The sequence below is a fragment of the Quercus lobata genome, chromosome 10 (assembly GCF_001633185.2).
Source record: "Quercus lobata isolate SW786 chromosome 10, ValleyOak3.0 Primary Assembly, whole genome shotgun sequence".
NCBI classification, from domain to species: domain Eukaryota; kingdom Viridiplantae; phylum Streptophyta; class Magnoliopsida; order Fagales; family Fagaceae; genus Quercus; species Quercus lobata.
This window is the reverse complement of record NC_044913.1, coordinates 31,808,231-31,829,424: the sequence shown is the minus strand read 5'-3', so window position 1 is coordinate 31,829,424 and position 21,194 is coordinate 31,808,231. Positions and strand designations below refer to the sequence as shown.

The 21,194-nt window shown below is 36.2% G+C and overlaps 1 protein-coding gene across 1 annotated transcript; it reads left to right on the top strand.

The window, feature by feature from the left end:
• Positions 1 to 603: 603 nt before the first annotated feature.
• On the top strand, positions 604 to 3,490 carry LOC115965879 (purple acid phosphatase 17-like). The gene is made up of 7 exons (XM_031085175.1): positions 604 to 1,092; positions 1,548 to 1,704; positions 1,802 to 1,909; positions 2,029 to 2,156; positions 2,574 to 2,702; positions 2,873 to 2,940; positions 3,017 to 3,490. Exons 1-7 carry the CDS (start codon positions 898 to 900, stop codon positions 3,228 to 3,230), a joined length of 999 nt encoding a protein of 332 aa, XP_030941035.1. The 5' UTR covers positions 604 to 897; the 3' UTR covers positions 3,231 to 3,490.
• The last annotated feature ends 17,704 nt before the right edge of the window (positions 3,491 to 21,194 follow it).

Below are 21,194 nucleotides of genomic sequence, written 5' to 3'. Positions count from 1 at the left end.
GGTTAAAGAATATTCGAAGGTTTGTGTAATAGGATTCGTATCCCCAGCAATTATCCCATAGCATATTCGCATCTCTTATGATTACATATGTCATGATGGTGAATTTGATGACCAGTCCACCGCAAACGATATATACAGCCCCCTTGTTATTTGTCAGTGCAAACCCAGTTCCTGGCTAAAATCAAACAAAGCTGTTTATGTTTTGAGCCAACCTGCCAAAATGCCAACAAATCCCTATATTCTACACTCTCTTTAGTATACGTGCTTTATAAGTTAAAAAAAATAATAATAAAAAAAATAAATTCTAAGTTATAGCCTTATTAATAGTTAGGAGGACAAATCGAAATAAGCAACACTTATACCATTTTTTTTTCCTAAGCAATTTGAGGTAAAAATTACACTTCTGATTAACTAGTCGATCAAGAAAATTTTAAAGACTAGTGCAGCTTTCAGCAATCAGCATTAGATTATCTCATAAACCGACGGTATTGGATAGGGTTTATTTTTAAAAATTTAGTAACTAGAAAATATTTTCTTTAATTTTTTAGAGTAGTTTATAATTCTTTTTTGTTTATTCCAGGACTTTTATCTCTATACGTCAACAAAACCTATAAACATTAGAGTTTGACATACACCAACTATTTAGGTTCTGTTTCGTAATATTGTTCTAGTAAAATTGTTTTAGTATTGTGAAAATTGTTCTAGTTGTTACCGCAACTTGTTTTTGAAATGACCAACCTGTACTGTTTATAAAAGGGGTAGTCTGCTTCGACTGTTTTGAGAGGCAACTACCAGTCCTCGTGATAGAGAGACATCCTCTCTTCCATTATTTAACTATCTTATCATTCATCCTCTCTTTACTACATTTGGTTTGTCTTTGAAATTCTCTGAAGAATCATGGCAGTTCTCAATCAAAGATCCCTGGCTCGGTGTCTTCTTTTTGCCTACACCCTTGGCCTTTGTTTCTTCTATACATCAGCAGAGCTTCAAAGATTTGAACACCCCACAAAAGTGGATAAATCGCTTAGCTTTTTGGTCGTTGGAGACTGGGGAAGAAGAGGGGCTTTCAATCAATCTCAAGTTGCTTTTCAGGTTCTAAATCTTTCTTTTAATGTTTTTCTTTAATGATCTTCTGATTATGAAAGTTAAAGTCATCCGACATTTTATGGTTTATAGCTTCGTGAACTATAACCAAAGTTTGATACATTCGAATGTCCTGCAATATTACATGGTGGTCCATGTTTCATTTTTTGAAGACTTGCTTGTGTGACAAAAGCTATTGTTGAATTCATGTTTTGTTTCTCTTAACAACCAATGATTTTTCTTTGTGTGTTGCCCCACCTGGGTTGGGATGCAAGTATGCAACCAAAAACATACGTACTTCTAGGAGACCATGGCGTAAGCACAAGTAATATTATTAAATATCATATAGTTTAGAGAAAAACCAACCAAAAAATAAACGAACTTTATGGTTTTTAACATGATTCTGTTTTGCAAACTAATGAGCTAGCCCGCTAAAGATTTTTGTGATGATTCTTGGTTTGTAGATGGGAATTATTGGAGAGAAGCTAGACATCGATTTTGTAGTATCCACCGGAGATAATTTCTATGATAATGGATTGACTAGTGAAGAAGACAAAGCATTTGAGGAGTCATTTACCAAGATCTACACAGCCAAGAGCCTGCAGAAGCAGTGGTACAGCGGCAAGTTCCAACTTTAATTTGATAAATAATTTTTTTTTTTTTTTTAAATCCATACTTATTTGTTAAACATTGATTATTTGATTTAATTTCTGTGCAGTATTGGGAAACCATGATTATAGGGGCAATGCAGAGGCACAATTGAGCCCAGTCCTCAGGAAAATTGATAGTAGATGGCTTTGCCTTAGATCTTTTATCGTGAACTCTGGTTAAGTAGCTCGTAAACATTCAAGAATTGCTGTGTGGGCTTGTCGAATGGAAATTAAAAAGTTTGAAACACAACCATATTTAAACTCAACCAAAGTCATCCTCTTTTTTTTTTTTCAGAATTAGCTGAGATTTTATTTGTAGACACCACTCCTTTTGTCAAAGCATACTTCACTGATGCGGAGGGCCATACTTATGATTGGCGAGGCTTCAAATCTCGCAAGGCTTACATTTCAAACCTACTAAAGGTATATTATAATTGAATTCATGAATATTTGTGATCAATTGAGTCATGTATCAGTATGACATGAATTAGCTGCTTAAAAAGACATTTCATTTAAAGTTAAGAATTCCATTTCACGGTTATGATTTTATAAACCTATAAAGTGTAAATTGTAACGGTTAAAACAATATCCTAATATTCCAAGGAATCTTCAATGGTGCAATCTTTATACCTTTTTCATCAAAGAAATAAGTGATTGAGAATATTTCTTCAGGTAACTTAAAAATGCAGGAGTAATTCCAAAGTTACATCTTAATGCACAAGTTATCTATGAAATTTCATTAACTTCCATATACCCGTGGTCGGTGATACAGTATGTTTCCAATACAATGTTGGTGAAGACCATACATAAAACTATGTTCTTTATGAATCTTTGTAATAGGAGGTAGAATCAACATTGAAGGAATCAACTGCAAAGTGGAAGATTGTTGTTGGTCACCACACCATTAGAAGTGTTGGACATCATGGTGATACAAACGAACTTACACAGTGGCTTCTCCCAATTCTTCAGGTTAATCTCATTTTCAGAATACATTGCACTATCAGTTCTTATATGGTATTACTATGTATAAGGGTCTAAAAATTTCTTCTATTTTTGTTTCCTCCTGCCTTATCAAGTAAATAAAGTAATAAAACCACTTAATTGAACCTAAATTTATCAATGTTATTATAAATTGACAGGCCAACAATGTTGATTTTTACATGAATGGGCATGACCATTGCCTTGAGCATATCAGTGACTCAGACAGGTAAACAAAATGTTACTTCTCGATGTTTCTTAAAATTATAAGACGTGTGTTTCACTAATGCCGAAAGTTGTTGCAGCCCTGTACAATTTCTAACTAGTGGAGCTGGGTCCAAGGCATGGAGGGGAGACATTAAAGGACTGAACAGAGGTGGTCTAAACTTCTTCTATGATGGACAGGGTTTCATGTCTGCGCAGTTTACCAAGACGGAGGCAGAGATTGTATTCTATGACGTTTTTGGAAAGGTTTTGCATAGGTGGAATATGGTGAAGCAGCTTCACCAATCCATATAAAGTTCTGGAATAAATTTTATTTTTAACTTACCTCGTTAAAAATTATTGTATTCCTTGGTGAGTAATTTATAAACTTCTCAATCCATTTTCCCCATTATTATTATAATGGCTTATGTACATGAAATATTCATGGTCCCAAAGTTAGTACCATGTTCTTATTTCTCAATATCATCAAGCTCTACAATATTGGTCTGAACTATAATTGTTTTCTACATGCTGTTTATGAAGCAATGTAGTATGAACTAGCCTATTAAACGTGAGAGGGAAAAAGGAATTTGAGGGTTAATTTTCTGTTTTGTTTCCTGTATTCATTCTTTTCCCTTACATTACCGTACAGTGTGAGTAACATGAAAATACAATTGATAACGAACTTCAAACCAATAACAACCCGATTAAGCAACAATCTAATCCTGTTACATATCACTTCATATAGACTATGATTATTGCTTGATAATTCTTATCAGTTATCACCTAATAATCCTACTGAAAATAAGAAGATCGGTCCGCTTTCATTACTTATCCAACTCGATAACCATTCCCCATTGATGATTGCCTATAGCCTTTGCATTTCAAGAATCCTAAATTCAATACATAGGGATCTTCCACATTTGCAAAATCTTTACATTTCTTTCCCTTTAAAGTCGAAGCTTGTCCTCAAGATTCAAGTGAGAAAATTTAAGGGGCTGTTTGGATTTTGGTGTTTTCATTACCTATCACTTTGTTTCCATCACTCATCACTCAAAAATGATAAGATCCACGAAAAGAAATTCTATTTGGCTATATTTTCAAGTTTTGTTTCTATCACTCAATTCTCTAATTTTTTAATGATAAATTAGCAAAACTGAAAACAACTTTCGATTGTTTTTTTAGTAAACAAAACAGAGTGATGGTAGCATTTTCGTAATATACCTTGCATAAGCGGGCCATATGGTCATAGTGTAGTCAAATCCACAACAGACTTCGTACTCCCCACCAAATTTGCTCCCACACCTACTCCTCGTCTACCTAAAGCCACATGCCTCCATCTTTCTTCACTTCCTCATCACAGCCCCATCTTTGGAGTAAAATGAATCCCCTCAGCCCATCCACGTCTAGTGAGCCATCTGGCCTGATACAACCCGCCGCAGCCACAGCTCAGACTGGCGAAGGACGACGGCGAGATAATCCGAAAACCCAAGAGCATTTCTTCAAAGTTTAAGAAATCCCAAGCCAGATCCACCACTTTCTCTTCCTTGAAAAAACATGAATGGGTGTTGGGGTTACTTGGTTAGATTTTATTTATATTTTTCTAGCTTCTATATTTAGAACACCATGGTGTTTGTGTGTTAGGTATTCTTTTTTTTTTTTTTTTTTTTTTCCCCTTGTTTGGGATTTCTGAAACTTCAGTGGGAGGGCTTGGAAAATTTATCACGAAATCAACACAACTTTCTTTCATGGATGGTTTTACATGGTAGCAGAGGAAGGAAAGGAAGGAAGAAAATAATATCATAAAATCCAAAAATTTGAAAAACAGAGGTTTCAGGGGCAAAGAGAAGAAGCATTGGGTGAGTTGAGTGATTCTTTATTTTACATTTTTCTTTTATTGTAACAGTGTGGGTCCCACCTTTTTGAATTTTTGGATTTGAAAAAATATCCGGGTATAGGTGCCAAACCGGTTTAGGGTGATATTTGAGGATTTTTGAGTGAAATGAAATGAGTTATAGAGTGATGATTGTTGAATGATGATATTTGAGTGATGGGTGAAGAGTGATCAATTTTTTTCAGCCAAACAAGGCCTACAGGTCCATTTGGCTATCCCACGTTTGCGTCTATGTTTGCTTTGTTCTGCGTTTTTGGCCCTTTTTTTATTTTTTTAGTCTAACGCTTGTTGCACTATTTATGGGACATGAACAGTGCAATCAAGCCAATGAACAGTAAATTCATTAATGAACGATAACTAAAATATATTTTTTTATTGTTTTTAGTTTTCAGTTTTCAGTAAAATAAGCAGTATCCAAACGCACACTAAATTCTAATTCCTTGTATGGTTCCCAAGTGGTGTCATCATTACTAATATCAACCCATTATTTGAAATCTGTTTATTTTGCTGAAACTGAAAACTTTTTTACTGAAAGTACTATAGATAAAGGTAAAAGTTAACTGAAATAGTACAGTGGGACCTATGAATAATACCAAAAAGTGCAATGGGGCCCATGAATAGTAGTAAAAATAAGCTGAATAGTAAAATAGGCTGACCTTTTAATTTAGAGCCAAATGCACACTAAAAAAAAATACTAATAAACATAATTAAATATTAGGACCTAAAATAAAAAATTCAATCAACAAATAAAAACAATTGTCCTATAAAATAAAATAACATCAAATTAAAATAAAGATCACTTTGTGTCTCTTGCATCATCCTCTCTTGCTTGGAAAAAAAACTTAACCTAGAGTTTTGAAGTGTTGAAACATAAAACTTTTGACGTTGGCTACTTGCCCCAATTCTTCACTCATTTTTGGAGTGTTGAAGGATAAGACTTCTAAAGTTTTGAAGTGTTGAAGTTTTGAGGTGTTGAAAGATAAGAATAGAAAAGCCTTGCACTCCACCGCAACATTAAACTCTTCTAGAATCACAAAATCAATGAGTGAAATGAACATTGTAATTGAGACAACTTTATTTGGAACTACATGAAGAACTATTGTATATATTTTTCCACTTCATCAAACTTTTTATCTTCATGCACCCTAGAGGCTGATTAGTAGCACTGTTATGATTCAGACAACAGTAGCAGACCAACATATGAGTGTAATTGCACTTGGACTCTCAACTTGCACATCAATTTCTACAAAGACTTCAAATAAGGATAAAGAAGTTGTAGTTGAAATTAAAGATTAGGAATGATAAGTATTAGGAGCAGTTTAGGAGTTTAAATAAATTAAGAGTTGTTTATTAAGCCATCCCTATTATGTAGGAGGAGATAAGTGTAGATTGGTTGTTATCAGCAGTTGTTTGTATTTGTAATTTGAATTTCTGATGTAATTGTCGTATGCCTTATTTTAAAGGGTAGACTGTATTAATGAAGGTAAGAAAAAAATTATCCTAAATTCTCTTTCTTATTCCCCATTTAGGGGAGTGGTTATCTCGAATACAACCAACAACCCTTCATTTAACTCTACAAACATCAGGTTTTATCATTTGGTATCAAAGCCAGATGACGAACAACCCACCACCTACACGCTCAACAACACATTATGATCGTTTGTTAGCCTTGGAAGTTAGCAACCATTCTATCCGAAGACAATTTGACATCCCGAAGGAAGAATTCACCAAGGGTTTTACTAATATAAAGGAAAGCATGGAAGCCCCTCTCCAACGCTATAGCACAGATGGGACGGAAAATGGAACGAATGGACAACCAAAACAGCAACCTCGAAGAAGGATCAGCCAGCTGCAATCATGAGACAAATGGTGGTTCAACCAATCAAAACAGAGGAACTTTTGGAAGGATACAAACTCGATTTTCTCGAGTATATTTTCCTCAATTCAATGGGGAAAATCCCACTAGATGGATTTACAAGGCGGAGAAATTTTTTAGATACCAAAGAACAGCAGATAATGAGAAGGTTCTACTCGCTTCTTTCAATCTACAAGATGAGGCACTTCAATGGTATTAGTGGCTTGAGAAAGCATGAAGAGATGTTTCATGGGAAGAATTTACACATGCCTTGTGTGTTCGGTTCGGACCCTCTGATAATGAGGACTTTGATGAGGCTTTAGCCAAATTACGACAAACGGGAACAGTTAGAGAATACCAAGGCCAATTTGGAAGGATAGCATCACGAGTGCAAGAATGGCCAAAGAAAGCTTTGATGGGGAGTTATATAGGTGGATTGAAAGACAAAATACGATCAGAAGTGAAGCTATTTCATCCTACAACTCTAGTCCATGCTACTAGCCTAGCTCGGTTGCAAGAAGATAAATTACAGCAGCAAAGGCGAGCACCGCCACGATATGGCCTCTTGCCAACACCGCCACTTCAATAAGCTGTTGCAGCCTCCACCAATCCGAAACTTCCACCAAGAACTGGATTCAAAAGGTTGTCTTGGACTAAAATGCAAGCAAGGCGTGACAAGGGATTGTGTTATAACTGCGATGAGAAGTTTGTACCAGGCGACAAATGCAAGAATCAACAAGTTTACATGTTGGAAACCATGCTAGAATCAGAAGAACTGGAAGAGAATGAAGAAGCAACAACAAGGGAAACACAACAAACTGTTCCAGAGATCTCTTTACATGCACTTTCCAGAGTGGATACTCCCCAAACCATGCATGTGCGTGGTATGATCCAAGGTAAACCACTTCACATTTTTATTGATAGTGGCAGTACCCACAACTTTGTCAATTTCAAATTTACAAGAAAGATGGGTTGTTGCAAGGTGCCAGCCCTGACATTTCAAGTCATGGTGGCTAACGGAGAACAATTGCAATGTGATGAAATTTATTTATCTGTACCTATGGAAATACAAGGCTACCAATTTCAAACCAATGTTTACCCCTTGGATTTACAAGGCTTCGATATTGTTTTGGGAATGCAATGGTTGCGAAACCTTGGTAAAGTGTTGCATGATTGGGAAAATTTAACAATGGAATTTTGTGTGAAGGGTAAGAATTTCCTTATTCAAGGTGAGAACACTAAAGGAGTAGTACAAAAGTCAATCCAATCAATGCAATGTTTGATGGCTAATGGGTCATATATGTTTCTCATGCAAATGGTGAGTATGTCAGAACAAAAAGGAGGGACTACCATGACAAATGTTGTAGCACACGAAATGGAACAACTTATGTTCCACTACAACACTATCTTCCAAGTACCCATTGCACTACCATCGCCAAAAGTGCATGATCACCACATTCCATTGGAGCCAAGTGTTAGACCTGTTAATGTGCGACCATATCGCAACCCACACATTCAGAAAAATGAGATCAAAAGGGCTATAAAGGGTATGCTTGAGACCAATATCATTAGACCAAGTTCTAGTTCATTTTTTTCACTAGTACTACTAGTGAAAAAGAAGGATGGCTCATGGCGTTTCTATGTTGATTACCAAGACTTGAACAAAGTTACAGTTAAAGATCGGTATCTAATTCCGGTGATAGACGAATTGTTAGATGAATTACATAGAGCATCATATTTCACCAAATTGGATCTCAAATCCGGATATCATCAAATTCAGGTACAACATGAGGACATTCACAAGACGGCTTTTCGCACCCATGATGGACATTATGAATTTTCGGTGATGCCATTCAGACTCACCAATGCTCCAGCCACATTCCAATCTTTGATGAATGATAGTTTTCGACCTGCATTAAAAAAGTATGTCTTGGTGTTTTTTGATGACATATTAATTTACAGTAAATCTTGGAATGATAATTTGCGCCACTTAAGAATAGTGTTTGACACCTTGTTACATAACCAATTATTTGTCCATCAATCCAAGTATTTGTTTGGACAACAAGAAGTTGATTATTTGGGACATATCATTAGTCCAAAGGGAGTTTCAGTAGACCCAGATAAAATCCAATGCATGGAGTCATGGCCCACACCAACCACAGTCACATAACTGCGTGGTTTTCTTGGCCTAACAAGCACTACCAAAAATTTGTCCGGGATTATGGTATTATTACAGCACCACTCACACAACTCTTGAAAAAGGATGGTTTCACTTGGTCATTAGAGGCTGAGAATGCATTTCAACAATTAAAGCAGGCCATGGTACATTCATCGATGCTTGCTCTACCAGACTTTTCCAAGGAATTTATTGTCGAAGTTGACGCAACGAGTAGAGGCTTGGGTGCAATCCTTATGCAAAAGAAGCATCCAATTTCTTTCTACAATAAGGCCATCTCTAGTCGTGTGTTAGGTCACTCAGTTTATGAGAAGTAATTGATGGCAATCGTCCATGCCGTGCATAAGTGGCGTAATTATCTACTTAGGAGGAAATTTTTGATACGCACTGACCATAGGAGTTTAAAATATTTGCTTGAGCAGCGGGTTACGACCATGGAACAACAACGCTGGATTGTGAAACTGCTAGGCTTTGATTATCGAATTAAGTACCAACTTGGCAAAGAAAACTAGGTTGCCGATGCTCTCTCTAGGTTACATGGCGACTTGGCAACTATCTCATGTCCCAGACCAACATGATTGGAAGAAATCCACGTTGAAGCATGCAACCATCCAGGCCTGATAACTCTCCAAGAATCAATAGCACAAGATCATACCACTACCACAAAATTCACTGAAAAGGATGGCCTACTTTGGTTCAAGGGATGCCTGGTCCTTCCCTCCACTTCTGAATACAAGCAACAAATAATACATGAATTTCACAATACACCAGTGGGCGGACATTTAGGAATATTGCACCAGTGGGCGGACATTCAGGAATATTGCGCATATATAAAAGAATTTCATCAAATTTCTTTTGGATTGGGATGAAGAGAGATATTTGAAACTACATCCAGCAATCTAACATTTGCCAACGGCATAAATATGACACAATGATGTCGGCTGGATTATTGCAACCATTACCTATTCCGGAGAGAGTTTGGGAAGATATCTCAATGGATTTCATTGACGGATTGCCAAATTCTAATGGGTTTTCCATAGTACTGGTAGTGGTCGACCGATTATCAAAATATGGACATTTTGTGGCTTTAAAGCACCCTTATTCTGCTAAGTCAGTGGCTAAGATCTTTGTTAAGGAAATCGTGCGTCTTCACGGCATGCCAAGGACAATTGTGTCAGATAGAGACCCAATCTTCACCAGCCAATTTTGGGAAGAATTCTTTCGGATTTAAGGATCTGAATTGCAGATGAGCTCAGCTTATCACCCACAAACTAATGGCCAAATTGAGGTCCTCAATAGATGCTTGGAGACTTACTTGTGCTGTTTTGCAAGCTCTCGAAAAAAACAGTGGAGTCGTTGGCTACCTTGGGCTGAATATTGGTATAATACCTCTTATCAAACAGCCACTCAAATGACTCCATTTGAAGTTGTATATGGAAGACCTCCACCCACTGTACACTATTATGAAAGCGAATCCACCACAGTAGCACAAGTTGAGAATAATCTGTGTGAAAGGGATGCCTTGTTGAAATCATTGCAGAAAAATTTACAAGCAGCGCAAGATCAAATGAAGCTCAATTCCAATCGTCATCGCTGCAAATTAGAGTTCGAACCTAGTGATTTAGTATACCTCAAGCTCCAACCCTTTTGACAAATGTCAATCCGAGTGTGAGGCAATATGAAGTTGTCACCACGGTTCTATGGCCCTTTCTACATCTTAGCACGAGTTGGTAAAGTGGCTTATCACCTAGAATTACCGCCACATTCTCGGTTACACTAGGTATTCCATGTTTCCCAATTAAAAAAAAAACAACTTGGACAATATGTTTGCACTGTGGCAGAATTACCTAATATTACTAATGATGGCACAGAGTTTTAGTGCCAAAGTGATTGATTGTTTTTCGTTGGATTAAATAGGGGCCTAAGGTAATATAGGAAGCTTTTGTAGAATGGGAGGGTGTTAGTGCTGACGATGCTACTTGGGAACATTTTGAAGAATTAAAGAGCCAGTTTCCTCACTTGAATCTTGAGGACAAAATTTGCCTTCAAGGGGAAGGGAATGTTATGATTCAGACAACAACAGCAGACCAACATATGCATGTAATTACACTTGGACTCTCAACTTGCACATCAGTTTTTGTAGAGACTTAAGATAAGGATAAAGAAGTTGTAGTTGGAATTAAAGATTAGGAATGATAAGTATTGGGAGCAGTTTAGGAGTTTAAATAAATTAGGAGTTGTTTATTAAGCCATCCCTATTATGTAGGAGGAGATAAGTGTAGATTGGTTGTTATCAGCAGTTGTTTGGTTGTAGCATGTGCACCCTCTAATATATTACTCTCTTATAGAAACTTCTCTTGTTGTTTAGGCTTTACAGTAGGTTCTTCTTATTGGACAAATATTGGAGCAACACTTGATGGAATTGGTTTTGCTGTTGACTCATGTAGGATTTTCAATCATTTGAACTCTGCAAACATGTCTTAATTGACATGCCCTAAATTATTTAAGGCTTGTTCCCTAGTAGAATGCATTTGAGTGGACTTTTTGGTGGTGGGGATCATGACAACAACAATCAATTCTGGATTGGTGGTCCTGGGGTTGTGCATGGTGGATTTGGATTGATGGTTTTGAGGGATATTCCTTTTATTTTATTTTAATTTATTCATTTAGTTTGACTAATGATGATGCTTCAAACGAATTGCAATTGGTTCTATTGCCAAATGATATGAATTGGATTGTGTGGTGGGCCTTTTGTGTCATTGGGCTTTGATCTCTCCTGTTGTACCACGGCCAGGATTCTGAGATAGGAGAGTTGGGACTAGCCTAAGTGAAACACACCTTAGGCTAGCTTATGTGCAAATTGGGCTATCCTAGTGTAAACGCACCTTGGCAAGAGTATTAAGTGTACAGTGTGCTCATGGCAAGAATAACTGTTACAGACATTACAATAGAAAATACAACGCGGCAGGATAACTATAACACTTTAAATAATACTAACACCTGAATTACAAAACCAAAGAATCTAGTAAGATTATGGTAAAATAATACAACCACGAACAGCAAGATTGCAGCAAACAATTCAATAATAAGATAATAGATTAGACATTCATCAATCGAAAAAGATGAAACTCATCTGCCAAAGAAATGGACTTATTTTTTCAACAAACACAAGTCCAAAAAGGGCGCCGATCTCCAATATGGATAACCTCAGAGAATGCTCTTGCCATAAAGATTACACACTTTGGAAAAAGGACCTAGATGGTTTAAACTCTGATTATTAACTGCTCAAAGGGTGGGTCTGTCAAGAGGGAGAGAAATGGGCAACCTATTGATGCATGCCTCTATCCCTATCACCCATACTTTTCCCTGATTTTTGTGTTCTTTTTCTTTTCTCTCCTTTTCTTCCTTGGTCTATCTCTATTTCTTGTTGTCGTTGTTCCTCCCCACCCCCCCCCCTCACTATTCACAACTATTAACTTTTATTTTGTCTACCATGGTAAGATTTACCATTTTTTACCCTTCAACCACTTTTGGCTTGTTGTGGGCGTCCTTTCAAGACTGCACACTAGCTTGTAGCTGCCTAGTCACTACCACTACATTGTATTGGCTACACCATGCCTCATTCCCGAACAAAAATAGCTTGTCTTGTCTCTTACCTCTCTCTTTTTTCACTATTTTCACCTAGATAAGGGTTAATCCTCTCCCTCACCTACCTCTATGGCATACATCTAGTGGTTCCAACTCATACTTACTTCTTTTAGGTGAAATGCCATCTCAACAGGACATTTTTCCCCAAAAAAGTTTGAGAAGGAACCCCAAAATAGACTCCTTCTTTCTCCCTACTGCTAGACCACGCCCTCTTTTACCCTTGACCCATGGCCCACCTCCCATGTATTAACTAGGTACAAGTAGGTGATGCATGGACCCTGTGTGTATGCTCCACTTCCGTCTGAATCCATTACTTTTCTAGCCTTCACAACTTTGCTATTGCCTTCGTGTTTTTCTAATTCTGTTGTATGTTCCAGTATGTGTTTAACTCTTATGGCGTGAAAGACATATAGGCCTTTGGGCTCATATTCTCTGCCTTCCATCTCTTCTTTAGACTGGGCATTGCTTGGATGCAGACCCTTTCCTTCTTGCTTAGCCCATCTTCTTTCCTGTGTCTGTGGGCTTATTGACTAGAAACCCTACCATGCCACTGCATTGCTAATGCTATATCATCACCTCTCTTTTATTTCCTTATTACCTATGGGCTTACGAGTTGATGTTTCTGCCGTGCCAATCCACTCTCCACACCCTTACCTCTTTTGGGCTTTACTGGCCAACATTCCTGCTGTGTCAACCCACTTTCCACACCCTTACCTCTTTTGGGTCTTAAGGGCCAAAATTCCTGTTGTGCCAACCCATTTCATTCATTGAGCTTCCTCAATCAATTTGCTTCTTCCTTACCTCATTTACTCCCATAGGCTTTTGCTAAATCCTTTAGACTTCCTCTGCTCAATTACCACATCTTTACCTCTTATTAGTTTTTGGGCTTATTGGCCTTTAAGCCAACCCAATGAATTTACTAACTCGTTTCTTGGGCTTCCCTGACCCATTTACTTCTTCTTTACCTCTTATGGGTTTACTACTTCATTGCTTGGGCTTCCTCAACCCATTTATTTCCTCTTTACCTCTTATTATTCTAATGGGTCTGCTGGCCTTTATTCCTGCCATTCCATCCTACTGGGCTTGCTCTACTATTTTCTCTTCCCATTTTATTCATATTATTGGGCTTCTTCTGCTATTGGGCCTTTTGTCAAAAAGTGGGTATCAACATATCGGGAGTGATAGGAATTGAAAATCAACTTAGTTGATTCAAGGCAACTACTCTCTTGTACGTGAGAGTGAGAAAGGAAATTGTGGGTTAATTTTCTGCTTCATTTCCTTTATTCATTCTTTTGCCTTAAATAACCAATATAGTGTCAACAACATGAAAATACAATTGATAATGAAATTCAAAGTAACAAGATATCAATTAAACAACAATTTAATCCTATCACATATCAATTCCTAAAGACTAGGAGTAATCTATATTTATATAAATATATATATATATATATATATATATATCTAGAAGCTGAAACGTAGCATTTATTGTTGTTACGCTACAGTTGATCCAAATCAGCGTCTACATCATTATCTTTTTTCTTTTCAATTTTCCTATAATTTTTTTTAACATTTATTTTTTTAATATTTACACTTCTCCAACCTTTCTCCCTCCCTTACTTTTTCATCTCCCCACTACTTCTCCAACCTTTTCTCGCTCTCTTACCTTTTCATCTCCCCACTATCCTCTACATTAATATCATTCTTTCTCTTTCTCTTCATCTTCCTTTTATTTTTGTCACTTCTTATTTACACCCTCTTACTATAAATTCATCACTATCTCTTCCGTTCTATGCATAGTTTTCCCTCGTCAAAAAAAAAAAGTTATCTCTCTCTCTCTCTCTCAATTTTTTGGTGGATTTTTTTTTTTTCTTATATCTTTGCTTTAGATTGATATTTCTTATATTCTTTAAAACTCTACTTTAGGTTAATGCGATTTTTTTTTTTTTTTTTTTGGTTCTCTTTGATTGTTAAATTTTATCCTATTACGTTATAAAGAATTAAATATACATATAGAAATATAATATTATTATATTACATAGCATGATTTCGATAATTTGATTTTTTTTTAATTTTTTTTTTTTTTTTTGGTTCTCTTTGATTGTTAAATTTTATCCTATTGCGTTCTAAAGAATTAAATATAGCATATAAAAATATAATATTATTATATTACATAACATAATTTGGATAATTTGGTATTTATTGTGTTAGATTCTAAGGAATTATGAACTAATGTATTAGAACTTCAATGTGTAATATTGGCAAACCATGATCAAAGCATTTAGTCTAAATTTAGGTTGCTCAAAGTATGTATTTTTGTAAAGTTGGAATCAAGTGTACTGCAGGATTTATTGTCTAAATCTGCAAGGCTCAATCGATCAAAAATTAAACTCGATCGATTTAAGCTTGTGCAGATTTTTTTTCTGCAGAATTTTCCAACTCAGCCCAAGCCCGTATGACATATAGGGTTTTATGTTTTGCCTTTAAGTATAAAAGGAAAAACCATAGCCACATTTTATTGTTGTTGTTTATGTTGTGTGTATGAATCTTTTGAGAGATCTTAGGGTTATCAAGATCAAGATTGATGTCGAGAGCTTGCTGCACAAAGAGTTTAAAGAGAAACACAAGTGGTAGTACTTGTGGTTGTTGTGAATCCAAGAAAGAAGTAGTCCATGAACTCGGAGTTGTCACGTGTCGTGGTAGTAAGTTTTCTAATCAAGGTAGCAATAGGATGTTAGTGGTCTGAGTCGCTATTGTAAAATTTCAATTCTTTCATAGTGGATTTGTTTTACCTTAAGGATAGCTAGGTTAAATCCTCCCCAGATTTTTTACCGGTTTGGTTTTCCTGGGTTATCATATCGTTGTGTTCTTTATATTCTGTGCTACTGTTTCAATGATACGATTTACATGTGTTAACCTAGATCTACATAATTTACCTACGTTAATCATTTGACTAAATAACTAGGTTAATGTGATTGCATTTAAGGGGTCTAAAAACGTTTTTTTTTTTTTTTTTTTTTTGTTCTCTTTGATTGTTAAATTTTATCCTATTGCATTATAAAGAATTAAATATAGCATATAAAAATATAATATTATTCTATTACATAGCATGATTTGAATAATTTGGTATTTATTGTAATTTGGAATTTATTTTATTACACATCATGATTTTTTATAGTGCTCAATTTAGATGTTAAACTATGAGATTTTACTCATTTTTATTTATTTTTTAATCCTTTGTGGTGGACAAAGTATTCTTAATAGTTGTATTAGAAGTACTCTATAATGCCATTTATTTGGAGAAAAACAAAGGTTAGGCAAAAGAAAATAATCAGATGAGTGACAAATTTTAGCTTTTGCAATTTTACTTTAATTGTTATTATTATTTTATAACAATGCATATATAGAAATTTAATTCTTAGATTTTGCTAATAATTTTTTATTTGATAATATGTTTTGGGTGGATGAAATTACAGTTTCTACAAAGAAAATGGCCTTAATAGATTATCAACAACAAATTGTTTTTCCTAATTGGTCCAATTAATCATTGTTAAGTTTATTAATTTTCTTAGTTACGTTTTTCGGTGTTTTAGATTGTAAACAGAAAAAATAAGGTTTGAGAAAGTTTGTTTAAAACTAAAAAAATAATTTCCAAATTTTATATTCTTTTTAATAATTCAAAAAATGTTATAAATAACTTTTATTAAAAAATTAATATTTTTGTTAACTTGCCTTTTGAATTTCTGAGAAAAATTGTATTGTTTATATTTATGATTTATGATTGTTCTTATATTACATTTATGATTGTTCCTATAATATGAAATACATTATTCTTTATTAAATTAGTTTAAATTGTAAAAATAATAATAATAATAATAAAACCACCACAAAAATGATTATCACGCGCAACACACAGGTTCGCAGCTAGTGATTGATAATTCTTATCACCTAATAATCCTACTAAACTCTGGAGATGTGCCCGCCTCCATCCATTTTCCAAATTGATAACTATTCCTCTTTGATGATTGCCAGACTTTGCATGCTAAGAATCCCAATGCAACACTCAAGGATCTTCCACATTTGTCCAAATCATAACACGAAGAACCTTATAATTATAACTCAGTGGTATGGTGAAATCAAACATTATTTTCATATTCTCATACATCAAAGTCAAGGTCTAAGAACCTACCTCTTGGTTTCAATAAGAAACCTCGTTCAAAACCTTAGGCAGCTAAAGTGAACAAACTAAGCTCTTTCTCATGACTCTTTCAACCTCCATGCTCCTTTTTTCTTGCTTACTGAAACGTAGGAGTGACAATAAAGATCATAGGCCAAGATGATGGAAACATAGGACAAGCAAGAGCTTGATGAGAGTGTGACGACTACCTCACTCTTGGATTGTTAGTGATTCTCTCTTGATGTTTGTATCAAGAGTTCTTTTATAGTGTATGATAAGGGTATTTTTGGCCTATGAAAATGTCCTTGGCTCTCTGACCCATCGGGATAAAATACCTCATTCAAGGTTCGTCGGGGGAAGATGGCTCACCTACTCTCCATGAAACTTAAAAAGACCCGTTAGGAGAAGTATCTCATATGAACTCCCTAGGACCCGATGGCGCAAGCACCTTACCCTTCCTAAGACTCATTGGCCTCCCTTAGACCAGTCACATAGCACACACGTGAGCCCGACGACGGCTCTACTTAGGGCCAACATGTGATCCCGACAAATGGTTTGCATACCAACACCTGAGCACACTAGACCCCACAAAATTTTAAATCCTTATATGGAAATAACTTGCACACTACGTCCAAAAACCCTACTGCACAATTGTAGAGAAGCCCTAAGATCTCGGGGCCTTAACTCCAAATCTTCTCTACAAGGAAAAGCTTCTACATTCAAAGGATCTTGTTCAGCCTTACACCACTATATAAGTACTAAACCCCCTCTTTCTTAAGGTACGTGAAATTTTCTAACTCTCATATTATTGAGTTCTTGAGAATTCTTCTATCATTGACTTAACTTTCGGAGGGTTTTTGGCCAACTCCCCACCGGTGCTCTCTGTTGGTTCTTTGCTCCTTTGTTCTTCAGGTACCATAATTGGAGCACATGTGGACGATCAGCTCACTGACAATTTTGTGCATCATCAATGTTCACACTAAAATCCTAATAACTGGGTTTTTGTCCTGGTGGGTTGCCTACTTGGGCCCACCCAAATAGGCCCATATGCCAACAGACTCCCACTCGCCCGTAATGGGCAGTCCATGCAAAGCCAACAGACATCTTTCATCCTTTTCCATCCACTTGTCCAACGCATACAATGGAATAGATTTGTATGACAACAATCCTTACCTGCATGGCGAGGACACTACAGCCAAGGATCACAAACTCTAACATAATGTAACTCTTAAGAAAGAAATAAGGGCTTGTTTTGCCCCAAACCTCTGATCACATCAAATTGATTTTCTTGTAATCCCTCATTAGTTATTAAAGCCACACTCAACCTTACTCGAGGAAATTTGTTGAAGACAAAAGCATTACAAACAACAGAAGCAACAGCACTAAAAATGACAGAAGAAAAGCAAGGTTGAAGAACAGAACGACAGAAGCAAGAGGAGACTTGAAACAAAGCGTTTTGATTAATGAAGTCACACAAGACACACGTGTGAAAGGAACACAGAGTTTAGTTAGAGAGGAAGCCAGCTGTCAAATTGTAATTGGTTGATTAGTTGAAAATGGTTAATTAGTTTAGTGCCTAAAGTAATGCTCTGTTTTTGGGACTGTATATAAGCAACTTAGTTAGTAATTATAAGTTGATTAATTCATTTTGTACCATTCATTCAGTTAATTAGAATTTCAGTTTCTCTCTACTCACTATTATTTTACATGGTATCAGAGCACATTTTCTCTCATTTTCTCTCTTGCCAAACAAAAATTTTCTCTTGATTTTCTTCATTTTCTTGGTCTCTCATGGCTTCAAACTCATCAAGTGCACCTTCTTCTTCATCTGCACCAATTGGAAGTGCAGCTATGGCAAATGAATCTGCTAATAACCCCTTTTTCTTACCAACAAATGAAAATCCTGGTTTGATTCTTACATCTCAGCCTCGTTAGTCCTGAGAACTACATGACCTGGGCGAGATCTGTGTTTCTAGCTCTGAGTTCCAAAAATAAGTTTGGATTTGTCAATGGTTTAATTTCAAAACCAGATCCAACCTCACCTTTGTTCAATTCCTGGAATAGGTGCAACACTATGATCCTATCATGGCTGACCAATTCACTCAGTCCTGATCTTAAGGCTAGTGTTATGTACATCAATTCAGTAAGAGATTTGTGGATTGATCTCAAGAATAGGTTATCTCAGGACAACACTCCAAGATTGTTTGAGCTTCAAAAGGAGATTTCACATTTGGTTCAAGGATCACTCTCGGTGAGTTCTTACTTCACCAAATTCAAGACTCTATGGGATGAGTTTCTGAATAATCAACCTTTCACAGTGTGCAATTGTGCTTGTGTTTGTGGTTCTAAGTCATCTCAGCTAGATGCACAGCATAAAGAACATGTTTTTCGATTTTTAATGGGCTTGAATGACAGTTATGGGACCTTGATTAGGCAAATCTTGCTTATTGAGCCCTTTCCCCCTCTTAGCAAGGTGTGCTCATTGGTTTTACAAGAAGAGAAAAGGAGAAACATTGGCAACACTGTTAATGTGGTTCAGCAATTGGATCCTGTTGCTATGTATGTGAATGGTAGTAAGTCATTTCAAGGTAATCAAGGTGATGCTCGGAATAATGGAGGTAACTTCAAGAAGGAGAGTCTAGTTTGCACTTACTGTGGCTTCACTGGTCACATAGCAAATAAGTGCTACAAACTTCATGGATACCCTCCAGGGTATAAGGCAAAAGGTGGAAATAAGGCTATGGCTAATCAAATCACGGGAAGTTTTGGTTTTAATGGTCTTCCTAATGTTTAACCTTGTGATGCTAATCAGTTCAACATTGGTCTTCAGGCTCCTTTTGGTGTTTCACAGCCAAATTTTGGAGGTTTTCCTGGTGGTTTTGGTCTTCGGAATTGTCAACAAACCACTCAGCCTCAATGCCCAATTTCTCAGGTTCAATGTGAACAGCTTCTCAATTTTCTAAAGGCTCATACTACATCCAGTTCAGGTTTTGGTACTCCAAATGCCATTGGTACTCAGACTGCTTCATAGGTTGCTTCAGTGATGGCACCTGCTCTTCCTCTTACTACAGCTAATTCATCTCCTATAGCTGCTTCAGCTTCATCATCTTCTTCCAATTTCTCAGGTGATCCCTTTTAGATTGCCCCCAATTTGTCTCATTCTATCTTTTCAGCCCAAGTCATTGATAGACATTGTTTTAAGTCTAATTCTTGGATTCTTGACACTGGGGCTACTTATCACATGGTGCACTCAGTGTCACAATTAACCACAATCACTTCTATAGTCCATTCTTGTGTCTATTTGCCAAATGGGGAAAAGGTTGTAGTAACACACATTAGCACTATGCAAATGTCTTCTATACTCACACTCACAGATGTATTGTGTGTTCCATCCTTTAATTTCAATCTCATTTCAGTTAGCAAACTCACTAAGCATAAATTTTGTTGCCTTATATTTCTTGGTGATTAGTGTTTCATCCAGGACCTTGCTCAATGGAGCATGATTGGTCTGGGTAAGCAAAGCAATGGTCTATATTTGCTTCACGCTTCTATTCCTCCATCAAGATTAGCTGCTCTTGCCACTAATGTCAGTCACATTTCTTCTTTAGATTTGTGGCATTCTAGATTAGGACACCTTTCTTTGTCAAAACTTCAATTGTTGAAGCACTTTGTAAATATTGATGTTCAAAATAAGGCTACTTGCTGTGATGTATGTCATTTTTCAAAGCAAAAAAGGCTTTCTTTTCCCTCTAGCTCTCATGTAACCACTAAGCCTTTTGAATTGATTCATTGTGACCTATGGGGTCCCTTTTCTGTTAATACCATTGATGGTTACAAATATTTTTTTACTATTGTGGATGATTTTACTAGATGCACATGGGTTTACTTAAACATAAACATGAAACTCAATTTTTTTTTTCCTAAATTTGCATCAATGGTTTCAACTCAATTTGATAGCAAGATCAAAACCATTCGAAGTGACAATGGTACTGAGTTTTTCTTGAAACAATTTTTTCATTCTAATGGCATTTTGCATCAACTTTCTTGTATTGATACTCCTCAACAAAATGGTATTCTTAAAGAAAGCATCAGCACATCCTCAATGTTGCAAGAGCTTTGAAGTTTCAATCTCACATTCCTTTATGTTTTTGGGGTGACTGCATCTTAACTGCTGTTCATCTCATCAATAGAATTCCTTCTAAAGCATTAGGCAATAAGAGTCCCTATGAAATGCTTTTCAATTCTTCTCTATCTTATCACCATTTAAGGACTTTTGGCTGCTTGTGTTTCATATTTACTTTATCTCACAATAGGCACAAGTTTGCACCTAGGGCCAGAAAATGTGTGTTTCTTGGTTATCCTCATGGCATTACAGGTTACAAGGTTCTTGATATTGAGTCCAATTCAGTTTATATTTCCAAAGATATTATTTTTTATGAAACTATCTTTCCTTATGCTGAATGTTCTCAACCCTCTACTTCTTATTTGGATGATTTTGTTTTCCCTCATACCACCATAGATTCTGTTGA